Source organism: Sycon ciliatum, chromosome 4 (assembly GCF_964019385.1).
Source record: "Sycon ciliatum chromosome 4, ocSycCili1.1, whole genome shotgun sequence".
Lineage (NCBI taxonomy): Eukaryota > Metazoa > Porifera > Calcarea > Leucosolenida > Sycettidae > Sycon > Sycon ciliatum.
In genome coordinates, this window is record NC_088646.1 from 23,452,222 (window position 1) to 23,470,282 (window position 18,061).

General features: G+C 48.5%; 1 protein-coding gene across 2 annotated transcripts; it reads left to right on the forward strand.

Annotated features, from left to right (window-relative positions):
• Positions 1-94: 94 nt before the first annotated feature.
• Positions 95-17,295, forward strand: LOC135815125 (calponin homology domain-containing protein DDB_G0272472-like). 2 transcript variants are annotated; one of them, XM_065328366.1, is made up of 11 exons: positions 95-556; positions 2,297-2,561; positions 6,942-7,440; positions 8,241-8,330; positions 9,897-10,176; positions 11,659-11,891; positions 12,188-12,489; positions 12,777-12,836; positions 14,527-14,664; positions 15,382-15,519; positions 16,545-17,295. In XM_065328366.1, the coding sequence occupies exons 1-11, from the start codon at positions 519-521 to the stop codon at positions 16,803-16,805; spliced, it is 2,304 nt and encodes a 767-aa protein (XP_065184438.1). In that variant the 5' UTR covers positions 95-518; the 3' UTR covers positions 16,806-17,295. The 2 variants fall into 2 exon arrangements, with proteins under 2 accessions (XP_065184438.1, XP_065184439.1); XM_065328367.1 differs by having other exon boundaries at positions 11,659-11,879.
• Positions 17,296-18,061: the final 766 nt, after the last annotated feature.

Here is an 18,061-nt window from a genome sequence, read left to right on the forward strand (position 1 = left end):
CAAGACGGTGCTTCATCGAACGACGTTACGGTCAGTAGATCAGTTGTAGGTCTACGAGTACTCATCATTTGACATCAATCAAGCGCACGATTGGCTGTTGTTTCTGTGCTGTGCATGTGTAGCCACATCGTGTGCGTGTGGTGAGACACCGACTTCGATCGTTTGTTGGCCTGCGAAAACAGGCAAGTGCAACTGTTCGACCTTTCCGAAATATCCGGGATGCGCACTGAGAAAGAGAGTGTTTCCGAATTCCCTTGGTCTAACATCAGCCTTTGGGTAATCCTGAAAAAGATTATTATTATTAGTAGTAGTACAGTAGTCCAAGTACCGGTACTCTGTAGATTCTGCTGTGCTGGCCGAAGCAGAACTGTTTGAGTTTCATTGATAGCCATCCTTCTCACGCTTCTGAGCGCTAGAACTGTAGTAACGAGCCCGAAACGGTACCGGGTGACAGTTGGCTGGTAAGTGTGGGCCACCAGAATTATCCTAGTCCTAGAAAGGGTCAGTGACAACTCGCAATGGCGGACACGTCCGAGGATATCTACCACTCTTCTAGGTAGGTTCTACTCACCCTACACTAACCATGTTTGCTGAACTTTGCGAGCATCACCTGGACTGGAACAGGAAATACAAAAATAGAGAGCATGAACGCGAGACTTTGCCGTGCTGTAATGTATGTAGTAGCTGTTTTAGTGTTACGCTAACACCGCTCACGTCCGGATTCAGGATAGATGGCGAGCGCTAGTCGCTAGTAGTAGGCGGAACAAGACTATCCCTGCAGTCGACGGAAGTGATTTGGTTTCTGATTTAGTTCTCTTCCCAGGCATTCCGGAGTGTAGGCGAGAGTGGCGGTGATGAATTTCACGAAATGATCATCGCAATTTGGTGCAGGAAATCGAAATTTGACCGGGTCTCAGCGGCCAAATTGCAAAGACAAAATGCAATCATGCATTGCAATCCCCACTTGGCTATTGCTCATCCCTCACGTGTACATGTACTGGAGAGAGAGAGAGAGAGAGGGCTTGTTTTCGATTTGTTTTCAGTGAATTTCCCTTTCCCTTGCAATTTTCTACATCAGTTTACATTGAACTCCTACCCGTGAAAAGTTATTAATCCGCTAAAAGTTTATTTCACGGAACAGCAAAAATAACATGCAATTGTGCGTACTTTTTCTGAAAGCTATACATATGTACCTATGGGGACATGTTGATCAAGTGAACCGCTATGCTGAAAGAGAACGAATGGTATGATGTTAGTTGGATGCGACGCGTTATGCACTGATGATCTTGCACTGTAGTAGACGGACTTTCTCCTGCACAAACCTTATGTCACAGTGGCCAGTGATGCGTAACTGCTTTGCTTACATTTAGAGATCGCTAGCTAGCGCTGGGAGTTGTAACTAGACTTACCGTACCGTATATCGATATAGACGTACCATACCGTATAGACTTACCGTACCGTATATAGATCCGTCTGTCAGTTTCCCAGTTCAGTTGTTGCAGTCTTTACTTCTGTTTTCTTAGTCTTACGTTCACTTGAGTCTTTCTGTGCTAATAACATTGTGTCTTCGTGCAATCACTTAGTTCAATATTATTCCTTGAAACTACTACTTGCGCAATTGCGAATCGTGAGAGAAATCCAGTTTGTCTTGTCACTCGGTCGCTGATTACATGTGCAACTGCCAATAAAATGTACAGCAGAACGTGTATGCTATTGTGAACTTATCAATGTTCTACTGCGAAAGGCATGGAAAGCAGTGTCGTGAATATGGTGAAGAAATGCTTTAAGCATTAACTGTTAGTAACGCACTGTTTTCTAAGGGGACTATAATTATACGTGGATGGTTCCAATGTGTCCGGACAACCGATGCACCCGTGTACATGCCTGTAGGGATTCTTCCGACTCTCAGGGCGAGGGGGAGAAGCGGGGGGGGGGGGGGGGGGGGGGGGGGGAGGGTAGGCCTTGGCGGATAATGCCGGCAGAAAAATTGGCAGAATTCGGTACTTTTTCTGGTAAGTTTCATGCATGTTTGGTATGTGGATAAAGAAATGGAGCAGAATCCGAGGAATTGCCCGCCATAAGGTTTGTATGGTTCTGCCGGTTTTACTGCTTTTCGAGCAGAATCTGCCACCTTTTCGAGCATTATCCGCCAAGGCCTGGGGGGGGGGGGGGGGGGGGGGGGGGGGCTGAGGTAACAATAATTAAGCCCTAAAGTGTTTCCCCTGGTTGTAGCTGTTTCATGATGTGCGAAGTGTGCACATCCAACCGTCAATGGCATTTGTACTGCTTCTCACAGGCATCCTGTGCCAGCTGGCAACACGCATGCGCCGCAAACTACGCTGGACTCAGACAATGGATATCGTGCAGCAGCCCCGTATGACAGGCCAGTTCAGCGCGTGCCCCAACATGGCTACAGTGAAGTGCCACTTGGGTCACCGCACCAGCAACAGCATCAGCAGCAACCACTGCGAAACCCAGTCAGCCATGTAACTCAGTATGGCTTATCGTATCAGGGCGGTGGTCGCCATGACTACCAAGGAGCACCGGCAGCACACACTCGAGTAAGTGTAGGATGCGTTTTCGGTTCTACAGGTGTCGCTGATATATAAATCCAACCTTGTCCAACCTTGCTCTCCGGCACGGCACTGCTAATGATAGAGGTCATTTTTAGAAAATGTCATATTTTATAATACAGTAAAACCTGTAACTAAAGACCACCGTGACTAGCGACCAGCCTGGTAGTACAGACCACTTTGCCAGGCACGGACGGTCTCACATTCATATATGGCTATGCGGTGCAAACCTTTAACTTGCCACTAAAAACAGCTTTCTCTGGGCCCCAAGGGGTGGTCGCTAGTCACAGGTTTTACTGTACAAGTGCATGCAATGACAGCTGCAGATGGTTATGCGACACTTCGCCGAGATCTGGTTCACAACCCGACAGATCATAGTGATCTGGTTCACACCGCACCGTTTCGCAGCGTTGACAGTTCACACCCGGCGTCACTACACAACGAAGTAGTCACAGAACGACGTTTCACAGAGGCAATTTTTCACAGCGGTGCTTTTCACAGCAAGGCACTCAGTTGTATGAATATATTTCCTCACATGGTTGTATGAATATATGTATGAATAAAATGTTGAGTCACCTCCACCATAACACTGCGCTCTTTAGCCAACTAGACCTTCCTTCACACAACCATCACCACTGCGAGGACACTTCCGTAGACGATATTGATAAACTCCGTCAGACAGCTGTTTCGCTAATAAATAGGTCTTCAGTGAAGGAAGATGTTGAATGATTAAAAATATAGACCAAACTGCTATTATATAGGGTTTCCATATACACAACTGGCATAGCTGAGGTGATAACGTGGGAAAAGGAAAGTGTGAAGTACTGTTGACGGCTTTTGACGCGCATGGGATATGATGCATGCAGCGCACAGGAGTAACGATGATTCCGAGATCTTTGGTCGGAGGAGTTACTTTTGCCCCGCCCCCACTTCCATCCAATATGCCACCGCCCCCGCTGTGCAGCATCTGATGGTTCTGTGGTATTCAGTAAAAAAAATAAAATAAAAAACGTCAGAAATTCGGCGCGGAAAATCAATCACTATGACTATCAATGCAGAAATAACGTGCCAGAATCAGTGTACTGTGTAGCTAGGGAGAGTCTGTGTATTGCACTTGTCCGAGCGCCATGAAGGCCTGCAAACGCACCTCACGACCCGCCGACGTCGACAGCCACAGCAGACCCTGGGGCATGACACTGCACTGCTCGCCCGTCGCGCCAAGACGCTTGGCAGTCACTAGGCTTCATGCCACCAATGTTGTCCGCAAGCTACCTTGTCGTCATGTGCCCATCACCCACTGCTGCTGACGCGCCGGGAGGCCCCGCGGCATTCGCCCAGTATATCGTCGTCAGAGCTGTGTGGACGGCACAATAACGCTAGTAGAAACAAACAGTTGGTCCTATGCTGTAATAATATGTACGAATGTATGAAAATATGTCTATTCTATGCAATCGCCGGGAGGAACGAAGGCCAGGGCTGCGATCTGACGCACCTCGAGGTTGAAGTTGTCATTTGTGAAGTAGAGCTCTTGATGGCCGGTGCTCTGAATGTGTTTCTATATTATTGTGGACAAGATGGAAGAAACATCCACGTACTTCGACTTCCGGCATCTTGATTCGGATAGCATTCCTCATTCCCTTCTCGAAGTCTATGTGCATCGTATTTGGCTCAGCCTCAATCCTGTCTAGCAGAACGTGTATCAGTCGCGCATAGGTTTGTTGCATTTTGTCCGGTAATAGGGAGTACACTAGAGGGACGAAGGAGCTGTTCTGCTGTACGCCGATGATATACAGCTGCTTAAATAAGAGCGGCACCGTTTTGAATGTTCCATACCAATCATCGTGAGTTTCGAGAATTGCAATATTCACATCTGTAGAAAACACTGACATCCGCTGTGCACCCGAGGCCGCACCAGAATCGTACAGAAGGAAATTGTCGCCATTTCCTGTCTCCATGTATCGTTCAGGCATCTCCAGTGCAGCTAGCGATGCTGGACTGGCGGGCACGTTGTCAGCGCTCACTCTTTCTCGCTGGACACGCCGCTTTAGATATTTAGAAGATAGCAGTCCACACGCCACAACGGGACTAGACTTGCAGTAGATAGAGCAGACGATACAATTTGGTCTGATGATTCCAGCGTTTCTCTACTTCTTGCCACAACAGCGTCCCTCGTCTGCGCTAATGACGTCTTGCCTGGCTCGGGTGCGTGGCAGTGCTCACCAACAACCTTGGTCATCTTCATATCCATTGTAGTCAATCGACCCTTGCAATGGAGGTTATCCTTTCGTTCGCATCTCCAGTAGACCGTATTTGGCCCGTCTTTGTCCTTAACGTACGCATATCCTCGTTTGCCCCATCCCTCACACAAACAACACACAAACAACACACAAACAACACACAAACAACACACAAACAACACACAAACAACACACAAACAACACACAAACAACACACAAACAACACACAAACAAGTCAACAAAGAGGCATCTTTGGATTGAGGAATGCTGGTTTCGAAACAACTGGTTCAGTGAAGCTCATAGCAGAGCTGGTGTTAGCTCCGAGCAGAGCTGCAGTTAGCTCATAGCAGAGCTGCTGTTAGCTCAAAGTAGAGCTGCGGTTAGCTCAAAGTAGAACTGCTGTAAGCTCAAAGTAGAGCTGCGGTTAGCTCAAAGTAGAGCTGCGGTTAGCTCAAAGTAGAGCTGCTGTTAGCTCAAAGTAGAGCTGCGATTAGCTCAAAGTAGAACTGCGATTAGCTCAAAGTAGAGCTGCTGTTAGCTCAAAGTAGAGCTGCTGTTAGCTGAAGGTAGAGCTGCTGTTAGCTCAAAGTAGAGCTGCTGTTAGCTCAAAGTAGAGATGCTGTTAGCTCAAAGTAGAGCTGCTGTTAGCTCAAGGTAGAGCTGCTGTTAGCTCAAAGTAGAGCTGCTGTTAGCTCAAAGTAGAGATGCTGTTAGCTCAAAGTAGAGCTGCTGTTAGCTCAAAGTAGAGCTGCGGTTAGCTCAAAGTAGAGCTGCTGTTAGCTCAAAGCAGAGCTGCTGTTAGCTCAACGTAGAGCTGCAATGCTAAATGGATGTAATGTAGCGCAAGGCAGAGTCGCAGCAAATAGCTAGATAACACCAGTTGTGAGAGTGGACCCGATTAATGGGTACGATAATTATAATGATGGTGTGAATAAGTTGGATAGGGAGGGATGGTGGGAAAAGAAACATTGCTGAAGCACGATCCGTTGTCTGGAAGAGCTCAACAGGGCAAGCAAGATTTGTTTTCTTTTCAGCAAAATGGGCTGGTGCCATTTGTGATCACGCAGCAAAGCAAAGCGCACGACGCAGGCCCGGAGCAAGCTCCTGGGGGGGGGGGTGGTCCGGCCCCAGGTCGGCTACAGGACCAACTATTTCCACATGCCCGATTTCAAAATCCTGGGAGGATACATCTCTACCTCTATGCATTGTCTGTTTGTTTCAGCTGCACACTTCCTCTAGCAACAGATCATGTCAGCTATCACAGTAGACTCCTCTGGACAGGAAGAACAGTTGAGGAGGTAGAGACTCTAGCCTAGGAAGGAGTGTATGAGGCTTATCACTGGTACTTCCAGATAATCAAGTGCGCACTGAGCAGCCCATGATCAGATGAACGCTGGAGTTGGTGAAAACTGGTACGGCCATGGCCGCACCAGCCGTACCAGTGGCGTCGGCCCTGATGACGTCAGTCTTGAATGCAGTACAAAGCAATGCAGTGCAGTGTGTGCGCTAGTTCGGATTGTTGCTAACAAGTACTAGCACAGCTAGTACACCAGTAGATGATCTTCGGCTTTCCTCTCTTGGTAGATGTCACATAGTCTAGCTCCTTCTCCGCACGCTGGTCGCAATCATCTCCATTTTGCATTGTTGGCTTGCAGGTGGCACGCATTATGGTATCCCACTGTCCCCGAAATCTAATATTTATAGACGCATCCAGTCATGCTCCCACTGAACACGACAGGTGCGAAAATGTAATGGTGCCGAGCGGATCACTGTGGCATGTCGCACTGTGAAGAGAATTGGCTGTGAATCGCCATACCTGTGAACGGCAGGGTTGTGAAATGGCTCGCGATGAAGCGTCGCGGTGTGAACCAAATCTCGACGAAGTGTCGCGACACCACGTGCCATGCCTGCTGCGTTGAGCTACTTGTTATGGCATAGCTAAGTACACTACATTGTAGGGAGCTACACGTGACGTGCCGCTCCTTGAAGGTGGTAGCACTCCTAAGGAAACGGAAAAGTCAGCCGTATTGACGGAGCCGCTGTGATGCAAAGCCGGGACATGTACACACTAACTGTTGTTGTGTTTGTTTTGCTTGTTACTGCACTCACTGCACTGTGCCTTATGCCGCAGTTCATCAAGCAGGCATCGGACAGGAGCTCAGTAAGCGGTGGTGATGGCGCAGTGATGGCTAGTCATGGTCGTGATGATGGAACGGCGTCGCTTCCACCACCTGGCTCTTCCTCCCTTCAGGAGGACTTGTACAGCACTGGAACATTTCAGAGCCATCAGCTCTACGGAGACGGTCGTCCCAGGACAACGGCCAGCAGCAGCAGCGGCAGCAGTAGTAGTGATGGAAGACATCATGTGCCAAGCGTACTTAGTTCCTCGTACGATGCCAGTGGATACAGAGCACTCGACCATGCCCGTCAGCAGTATCAGCCAGCTGGCACTGCCCCAGCAGCGAGCCATCTCCCCAGAGATCAATACGGAGCTTTTCCTCACTCCCGCAACATTTCCGTGCAAGCGTACAGATCCGGCGAGAAAGGTACCGCTCATGATGTACCAGTAGCTCAGCAACGCTACACGCAGTGGCCTGCTTCTGTGCAAGAACCATTGGTTGTTGAGCGGGGTAAGTCTGTCGGGTCCACGCTGTCACACAGTAAGGGGCGTTCAAATTGTCTTCATCAACTGAGTTTTTCAGTGGAACTGTCATGGCGATGATGAGGTCCGATCAGATCGACCATCTCCACGTTCTACGTGACGTAGCTATTCCAAACTCTCCGGAACTAATTCGCCTCTCCCATCGGATGAGGTTGTGGAGTTTCGTTTTTTTGAAGAGGCCAATAAGGCCACCTCTTCAGAAAAACGAAACTCCTCGAAAAGTCAAGGAGTGACAATTCGAACACGCCTTAATTGATACTGTTCCCAATGGTACTGCATTGCCATCTTTGGCGAACAGTCCAGTTTGGCCCTCTATGATAGAAAGGGCAGTGCATTGCGGTTACTGGCAGTAAGCGGCAATGGCATCCCACTCGAACAGTAATCACACTGGGGACGTACCTGACTTAGATATGCAGATTGAATACGCCAACCTACACTGTGTGTGTCAAAAAAAGAAAAAAAGGGATTCACTGACCACAAAAAGTCACTTCAATCAGGTGTGTGGTGGATACCAGGCTAAAAATTAGTGGCGGTCAATTCATCAGCCTTGCAAGCTGTTGAATGGTGTAATCCCAGCACAAGTTGCTATGTCTGACATAGCTGTTCGCTATCATCGCTTCCGCGATGGGCATGTCTGAGTCTGAGTCTGAGTGTGTGTGTGTATGTATGTGTGTGCGTGCGTGTGCATGTGTGTGTGCGTGTACGTGGACGTGTGTGTGTGTGTGTGTGTGTGTGTGTGTGTGTGTGTGTGTGCTCTGTGTCCGGTAGCTGCTGGCCATAGTGCACCCAGCCATGATTCAAACCCTGGCGCACACGTGTTCTCTTCAGAAGGGCAATGTTCCTATCAGGGAGCTTCAGGTAATTGTAATTTGGATTCATGTAGGATGGGGTAGCTCGAAACTAGCTTCTGGGGATATCGTACTTGCGAGCCTGTTGTCCAGATTTTTGGACTAGTTCCGTACAGTATGGGAAGAGTGCCCCCACCTTGACCCCATCATGGCCCTGTTTTGGAGGTGCACCGGATGAGCGAGGGCTGACTATAGGTCATGCAACACACATACATGTACATTGTACACGGTGACACATTGGATGTTGTGCAGTCAGTCCATACTCGTTTCATCATTGAGTGTAAGTGAACTGCACACTTGGACAGTGAGCCGGTGCAGAGCCATGTTCCTGTGGTAACACTACAGGGCCGTAGCAGGCGGTCCGGCAGGTCCGGCAGCTGCCGGACCAATATTCGGCCAAAAAAAGAAGAAAAAAAAGGAGCTCACAGATGTGAGCATGCAGTACAGCTCAGGATGTCCACCCGGCACCATTGAAGGGGATGTGTGCAATAAGTAGTATAGAGGTAGTAGCTAGAGTAGAAATAGTAGTGCCGGTAGTTGACCTACATGTCATCAGGAGTATGACCCTGCTGAAGGTCATGTGGACAGTCATGCCCGTGAATGTTTCTACACTGTACTTCCTGAATTGTATTGATTCTTTTCTTCCTCCAATTCTTTCTAGATAGGGTTTGTACCAAAGATATTCCATTGCAATATCCTTTCTCCTCCTCCAAAGGTCCATTTTGGTTCTTTTATCACATGCATTTAGATACGGTAGCTATGCCTTCATAATCTTCAACAAGTTCTGTTTGGACGGATACAACATGCTGATGCCCTTTTCCTGACTCATGCCGAACGTCCTTCTTCCTTTTCTCGTCCTATGTCACGCTGCATGGTCACGATTACATACTCATACATGTACATGTATGAGTATGGGCTCGGGGGGGGGGGGGGGGGGGGGGAGGGGGAAGCATCGAAGTCGTATCTTGCCGGACCAACCCAAATGGGGCTGCTACGGGCCTGCACTAGTCCAATGACTCGGGCTCAGCCACGTCCTTACACCGTATGCAGGGTTCTCGCCAAAGCGACATAGCGGGGCGCTGCACCCTCCTTCACATTTTGAGCGCCCCCCCCCCCCCCCCCCCCCGCCCCCTTCACTTTTGTTCTGGCTATCACCCTGGTATGATGTATGTATGGCCTTCTTTGTACCTGGCCATACTGTAGTGTATGGGCTGATGATGACGCTGTACACTCACGGATATTTCTTATGTCATCATCATCATCATAATATTGTAGACACTACGGTGTCCAGTGCTTGATCTCTCTAAGACAATGGCAATCTTCTAGTGCAGTGTATTGCAATCCCATGCCCTGGAATTCAGTTGCGCTGCGAGAGCAGAAACAAAGCAAGACGGAGGTGTTGGGTGTGTGGTTTCAAAAGCATGTCACCGTTTTAATAAATAGCCAAAGCATGGCGGCATGGGTGCACGGGGAACACTCCCATGGAGGATGCAACCATTCCCTATGCCTCTCTGAATGCACCTGCCCGGTTCTTGCTTTTGTTTTTTTTAAACGTTTTGTGGTATTGCTGTTGTAGGCTCGGGGAGCGGTGGGCCCGCTGTGCATACATCACAGTCACAGACAGCACCGAGACCAGCAGTGACACTACGTGATGACGTCGAAGAGCGGCGCCGTCGCCTCGACAACGAAGAAGAAACCGTCAAGCAGCACCGCCAGATGCTGAAGGATGAGCGGTCCGAACTGGACGCGCTCCGACTACGGTTGCACGAGCGGGCGCGTGATCTTGAAGAGCGGGAGGCCGGTGTGGATCGACGCGGTGAAGAGATTGCAAAGACCAATGCATCGTTTGGTGTTCGGTAAGTTGGGTGTTCAAGCAAGATTGGCCAGGGCCAGGCGGCAGCATTGTAGTTGAGCACCTAAGTCCTTGTTGCAGTCTAACACCTTGCTGCAACTACATGTGCTAGTGCTTTACTCTATTGTGGTTGGCAGTACACAGCATTACTGGCTTTTTCTTGGTGCTGCACTGATAAGTCCACTGATAGTGATGCAATGCTACCTGCAAGTCTAGTGTATTTAATTTATATCATTTCATACACGTTCCGACCAAAATAACATGACGGGTATAACCTGTATTATGTGTGCATGCTGTGTGTGCATGCTGTGTGTGCATGCTGTGTGTGCATGCTGTGTGTGCATGCTGTGTGTACTTGTGATGGGTTTCATTACTATTTTTCAGCAACCGTGCAGTGCAATTGACATGGGTACATAATCAGTACTCTTAATCCTCACATTTTAAAAATTACGATTGAGCCATCTTGCTCTTGTTCCCATCCCTATCGATTATCTTTCTGCGAAGCAACTTCAGCATGATGTGATGTGGAGCTGCACGATGAGCTGTGTTCGCACTTGGTCACTTTTAATGATGGCTTGCATGCCGTCCTACCGGCAGGACCCAAGAAATCGCACTGCAAAAGTGCTTTTGGTTGAGAAATGTCTTGAAACAATTGTTGAGATGAGGTCTTTATCAGGCAAAGTAAGGGCGCAAAATTCAAGGGTATGTCCAGTGCATTGCACATGCGCAATTTTTTCATTAAAATGTTGTCAAAATGGCCGCACATACTCCTGTCAGAGCGCTAGCAACTCTGTCCAAAGTGAATTTTGACCGTGGCACATCAATCATGGGGAGGTCCTAATGTTTTTATTAACCTGCCAAGGCAGTGGAATGCATAATTCCATACTCCGTTTTCATGGTTACCATGGGCTGTTACCATGGAATTTCGTAGCATGTCTTGTACGGTCACGTCTAAAATGTGTGGCCTCCTTCATTAGCCCCTGAGCAACAGTTTATTGTCAAGTTTTAGGTCAATGTTAGAACAGAGGCCATGTAGCATGTCTGTGTATGATGGTCCTACCGGTAAGTCCTACTGGTAGGACCGAGGTCTATGCAAGCTATCATTAAATGCCGGTTCAACCCTTCAAGCACAGCACATACATTCTGCAGGATCGGGCGAATGAACCTCTGCATCATGCAGTGTGGCTAGCTTGATCTTTCTCAATCGGCCGCGTCCGAATGATACTATACCTTGTCGTCGAATATTGTACGGTAGAAGGCAGCCACGATTCCAGCGACCGGTAGCCTTGATTCCAACGACCGGTAGCCTTGATCCCAGCGACCGGTACCTTTGACCCCAATGACCAAAAGTTACAGTGCTAGGCTGCCGAGAAGTGGAAAGCGAGAGTCTGTGATGACTTTGAGCCGGGATTTACTGCATTCCCTCTACATTGTCCCGGCACAATATCAAATTCCGCCTCTTTTCTGTATTGTGTTCTTCCTGTAGGCAGGCGGAGTTTGCAGCTCAAAAGAAGGAGCACGAGGAGCTACTTGCCACTGACATTCGTCTGGAAAAGGAAATCGCCAAAGCTAGACAGCGCAGGGATGACATAAAGCAAGAAGTCACGTCTTTAGAGACGAGAAAAAGTGACTTGCTTGAAGAAATCACCTCCCAAGGACGCATTCTTTGTGATCTGGAGGAGAAGAACCAAAAATTGCGTGGACAAGGTACAGCTACAGGTACTTGCTATGCAGTAGTATGTTGTCAATGCTGTCTTCAGTTAGGTGATTTTATTGCAGTTGCCATCCTTATGAACGCAGAGGGCAAGATATTAAAATGCTGTACTACTGTAGTATACTTCGAAGTATATTTAGAGTTTAGTCAGAGACAGTAGTTTTGTTTTACATAGACATATCCAAACAGAAACCTATGGTTCAATGTTGAACTTGCATTCAAAAATAGGCTTTCTAATGTATAGAAAATACAGTCGTGGTGATGTTGGCAGTGACAATGCATCTTGTGTATGTGTTTTTAGTTGATGAGGCGCTTACTGGATTGGTTCCCACCAGATCCACCCTGGCGCAGCCAGCACATGGACCCAACTCAGCAAGACCTCCTACAAGTCAGCGCTCCCCTTTGCATGGTACATCAGCAATAGGAGCAATGAGCCACTCTCCACACAGCTCTCCAGCTTCTAAGCCCAAGCCGCCGTCAGGAGCGGGAGCTTACATGGCAAGTGCAGGAGCCGGCGTTGGCGCTCAAACCTACAACTACCTGCCTGCAAATCTACAAGCGATGTATGCTAGTGGAGAACAATGGGACACAATGTCACCTAAGGTACGGGATACAACATACCTCTGAGGACCATAGCAAATTGTACTTTGATGGAGGGGAGGATGATGAAATGGAGGGGATGGATGCGGAAAACTCGGCCTCTAGCCAAGCGTCACACGAACCGTGAATTTTTTGATGGAGGGGTACTCTACGTGCATGCCCAAATGACTGGCATAGCACAGTGCAGGGTTGACGAATAATGGCCTTACAGCCCATAGTTTTCTAGCATGATCCGAGGCAGTAAAAGTTTCATAGTAGAATGATCATGCGGCTTTGGTCTTGCGATGCAGGCACGGGATGACTATATTGCAGCACAGCTACGCGCTCACCAGAGCTTGGAGGAGGAAAAGGTCAGTGGAGTCTCTCGTACATGTTCTACGCTGTTTCATCGCAGCTCCAGGATATTGTATTTTGCATGATTTTGCATTCCTTTGTTCCGCATAGACAGATATGTGTGGTGACCAGGTACCAGGCGCACACCCTGCTTGGAAAAAGAAAGAATGTCTACTGACATTTGGCCCTAAGTTTATTGAGATCTCATGCGTGGCCCGGCAGGAGAGTGACGCCAATGGGCTTTCAGGCTTTTTGGGGCGCGTTTGGTTGGTACGACCTAGAACAGGATTTACCAGAACAGCGCGTTTGGTGGGGACTGCACCTGTTCTGGGTCGACCAAACATGTTCTGCTTGCTCCGGCCTCGAGGCTGGAGCAGACCGAGCAGTTTCACTTTATCACAGTGAAACCTGGCGGGAACTTCGATTTTGGTCCCAAATGATCAAGTGCATACGCTTTTGGGTTGGATTCATCGTACCGTACACAGTGACCATGGTGACCCATACACATTTTGAAGAATGCACCAAGTTTGGCATATTTTTCACAAAAATGTGCTCTGTTTCTGGAGTACCGTTTGGTTGGCAAGAGGCTGCTCCATGTGCACCAGCTGTTCGATCCTGTTCTAGATCGTACCAACCAAACGCACCCTTAGTGTGGCTTTTAAAGGGGAAGTTAAGGCAAAAATCAAAATTTCACCAGTTGTAGTCTTCGGGGTGCTGAGTCGAATGGTCTTGGTCCGAGAAAGCTGAGACGCTCCCTTCCTACTTGAATCCCAATCGAACTCGCGCACTTCCACCGAAACTGGGTGACTGCGCCCTACTAGATGGGGATTTGTATGCAAAATGTCACTAAAAGCGCCATTTCGTTCTTATAAAAGCACGGATGACCGCGATTGGCCCATATGTTGTAGTCTTTTGGACGCTGAGTCGACTGGTTTTGGTCCGAAAAGGCTGCGATGCAGCGTTCCACCCTTATTCCCAATCGAACGTGGTTGAACAAGCGGTCACGTGCTCCTGGGTGCCCAAATCACCTGGTCACCACGCCAGCAGGCGACAACTTTCACACCAAGGTTCAACTCGAGTTCAACTCGAGTGACAGGACTGTACCCAAAAAAGGTCAAACAGGCTAGTAAGTTGTACCCTGCAGGCACGGTGACCAGGTGACTGGTGTACGCAGGAGCACGTGACCGCTTGTTCAACCATGTTCGATTGGGAATAAAGGAGGAACGCTGCATCGCAGCCTTTTCGGACCAAAACCAGTCGACTCAGCGTCCAAAAGACTACAACATATGGGCCAATCGCGGTAATCCGTTCTTTTATAAGAACGAAATGGCGCTTTTAGTGACATTTTGCATACAAATCCCCATCTAGTAGGGCGCAGTCACCCAGTTTCGGTGGAAGTGCGCGAGTTCGATTGGGATTAAAGTAGGAAGGGAGCATCTCAGCTTCCTCGGACCACAACCATTCGACTCAGCACCTCGAAGACTACAACTGGTGAAATTTTGATTTTAGCCTTAACTTCCCCTTTAATCCGGAAAATACAGCACTGATTACCCACATTCTATATTTGTTAACTGGCTTTGATCTTACAAATTTCCATAGACATACTACTGTCCCTCAGTCTATTTCTGTGTTCCTTCGACCGCTTGCGCCCTGCACCGTGGTATGCTGTGTGCTGCTTTTCCATGTGCTTGTTCTTCAATCCTACAGGAGTCGGAACTAGTTGCCCTGCAGCTTCAGCAGGAAGAGCAAGAGGAGGCAACGCGACGAGGAGCACTGACTGCAGAGTCACTTGCAAGGAAAGAGCTAGAAGACAGGGAGCGGCTGAAGCGAGAGAAAGAAGACCGAGTATGTGACATTGACTGATGCGGGTTGGCCAATTAGGCTATTGGTCATGGTCAAGATATTGAGGCTCAGTTGGTTTGGTTATGTGTCTGAGGCATAAGGAGAGTGCTCTCCAAGCTGCAGAAGACAGATTAACTTGGCATGGCATTGTTTACGGATGCGCCAGCTGTCTAACAAGTTCACTGAGTATGCAAAGTGTATTATTGATGTATTTTAGTGGCGTGAAATGCACCGTATTTTCCGAGGTAAGTTACTAGCCACACCGAGATTTTTGTAACGGAATACAGACGTTACCCCATTTATGACCGTGTTTTTGACCACCGTAGTGTAAGCCGCACTGACTTTTTAGTGTGGCTTATACTCCAGAAAATGCGGTACTGATCACTTACACTCTACGTTTGTTTGCCAGCTCCCATCTTACTACTAGTAATTGCCAACTACATGACATTGTACTGTCTCTTAGTTTGTTTCTGTGTTCCTTCGGCCGATTGCGCCCTGCACCGTCAGGGGTGGATCCAGGAGGGGTTGCAGGGGTTCCGCGGAACCCCCTAAATTTCGTAAATGTACTACTGGCAACCATACGAGTGTCCATGTCCATGTATCAGCTATTCAGTTTTGACTATACTGGAACCCCCAGTAGAGATCGCTGAATCCGCCGCTGACCGTGGGATGCTGTGTGCTGCTTTTCCATGTGCTTGTTCTTCAATTCTAACGTTACAGGAGTCAGAGCTAGTTGCCCTGCAGCTTCAGCAGGAAGAGCAAGAGGAGGCAATGCGACGGGGAGCACTGACTGCAGAGTCACTTGCAAGGAAAGAGCTAGAAGACAGGGAACGGCTGAAGCGAGAGAAAAATGACCGAGTACGTGACATTGACTGATGGTTGGCCGATTAGGCTATTGGTCATGGTCAAGATATTGAGGCTAAGTTGGTTTGGTTATGTATCTGAGTCATGAAAAGGTTTCAGTTTTTTTTCCGCAACGGATAACCAAGAATATCCTACTCAAAAATCAAACAAACAGAGCACTAAGTGCAATATGCGGACAGTGCAGACTGCTGTGGTTTGGCCATGTGGGGCGAGAGGGTCGAGAACCAGCCTCGTGCCAAGCACTGGAGCTATCCATCAACACTACCGGTATAAAAGTACCACGCGGCCGACCGCTGTCGCCGCTACAGTGGGTAAACATGACTCGGCACGACCGGATGGCTGCTGATCAGATCCGAGGCTCTTCAAGGAGAGCTGGAGAGTGCTCTCCAGGCTGCAGTAGACAGATTATAACTTTGCTTGGTATTGTTTACGGATGCGCCAACTCTCTGACAAGCTCTACCAATAGTTACTAGTATGCAAAGGGTTCGCATTGAAAAAGAGGAAGGACCGAAATGTTACGAGTTTTGACCAACAACAGTCCACCATTGATTAGCCTAGATTTAGGTCTACGGCTTAGGACTGTACATGTCGCACACGTCATTGGTGTCTCAACGGCCAGTATTAAAGGATACGTACTTCACGTACATGCATACAGAAGTGATTGCAATAGCAGAGTGACACAACATGATAACTATGTCTGTAGAAGGTTTGTGTAAGCTGCACAGTGCACCCACCCACAGTCCCACACACTCGTATATCCGGCCCTTACATTTCCCTTCATTACCGGCTTTTTGCCCTAGTTGTGTATGAAGTGTTAGCCTGTATTCCGCTCTCATTAATTTTGTGTGCGTGTGTGTGCGTGTGTGTGTGTGTGTGTGTGTGTGTGCGCGCATGTGCGTGCGTGTGTGTGTATGTGTGTGTGTGTGTGTGTGTGTGTGTGTGTGTGTGTGTGTGTGTGTGTGTGTGTGTGTGTGTGTGTGTGTGTGTGTGTGTGCATGTTTGTGCACTAATCATGATAGGAATTGAGGGATTTTCAAATGGCCCAGCAGCTGGAAGAGGATGAGCGGCGCAAGAACCGGCAGGAGGAGGAACAGAAAGCAAAGCAACGTCAGGAGCATCAACGCCGGGAGCAGCAACGCCAGGAGCAACAGCGACAGGAGTCGGAGCAGGTAGCTGTTCGCGAATCTCAGGAAAACGCACTCCCCGATATTTCCCTGCCTTCTGAACCAGAAAGCATTGATGCGATTCGGTCACGGCTATCACGCATCCAGCCATCCTAGTTGGCTGCCTGTTGACATGAGTTACTGATCACGGTATTCCTAGCCCGAACTGCATGCGAGCTTGCTGGATTTTGCAGCTGCTAATCCACAGCCACAGCCACATCCTAACAATAGTTGCATAGTGCCATTAGTGGTTGCTATGCTGATGACTTGCATCACGATTGTCACTCATTTGTCAGCAATAGTATTTTTTTACGCCACTGCCTGCAGTACTTACCCAAGCAATGCCTTCCTTTCACGTCCACTCCCTGCACGTGCTTGAGAATGATCGCGTGCCGTCATGAATGCTAAGCTTTCTTTCTGCTTCAAGAGTATTATAATTATCCTAGCAAGTCGCCTTGTTATTATATCATGTACATGCACACACATGTATCTACCGGTCACTATGGTAACCATATTCCTGCATATGAGCATTAGTGTCCATGTGCAAGGAGTTGGTTACGTCTTGTTCGGCATGGAGTAAGAATCTGGAAATGTACCTTGAGCAAGATTCCGTTGCTGTGTTCTTGGTCTAAGAGACATAACTCGTCTCTACTGCAATGGGCAGCTGCTCATCAAGACCGGTCTACGAGATCTGGACTGTTTGGCCACCGGTTTAGTTGTACAGATACTGGACTTGTCGATCAGTCTCGTGCATGCAACAACTTAGCGCAGTATTTGCACTAAGCAGCCGAATGCCACAGTGCCGTGTGGCGTGATCTCTTTAGTACTGGTACTATCTGGACATTATGCATGGATTGTAACATTTGTATATACATCTGTGTCACCGTGTGTGCGTGTGTGCACGTGTGTGTGTGTGTGTGTGTGTGTGTGTGTGTGTGTGTGTGTGTGTGTGTGTGCGGAGGGACTGGCGCGAACGTAGCCGTCGGAAGCCACCAAGCCAGCCCCAACCAAGAGTGTTCGTCTGTGTCTGCGGCCGCGACTTTCGCCGTCCGAATGATTTATCCCGACACAAGAACTACTGCCTCGCCTAATAGCTATCATCGCCTTCGGCGATGGGCTTTCCAAAGGTCCAAAGGTGTGTGTGTGTGTGTGTGTGTGTGTGTGTGTGTTTGTGCCGGTATATGCGTGCATGCGTGAGGTGGTCAGGTGTAACCGATACTATGGTATGGACTCAGACTAACTCTAGCTGAACGGCCTACATTGTGTTTCTGTCGTTGCGGAAAACAGTTTTCCGTTACTGTCAATAAAAGCCACAGTCATTGACAATCCCATCATTGCCACTAAATGAATTTCTGGTTCAAACCGTTAAATCA

Coding starts and splice junctions, on each gene's coding strand:
- LOC135815125 (XM_065328366.1), top strand. CDS start 519: ATGGCGGACACGTCCGAGGATATCTACCACTCTTCTAG. Junction 2,562..6,941: donor CACCGGCAGCACACACTCGA/GTAAGTGTAGGA, acceptor CTTATGCCGCAG/TTCATCAAGCAGGCATCGGA. Junction 12,490..12,776: donor GGGACACAATGTCACCTAAG/GTACGGGATACA, acceptor CTTGCGATGCAG/GCACGGGATGACTATATTGC.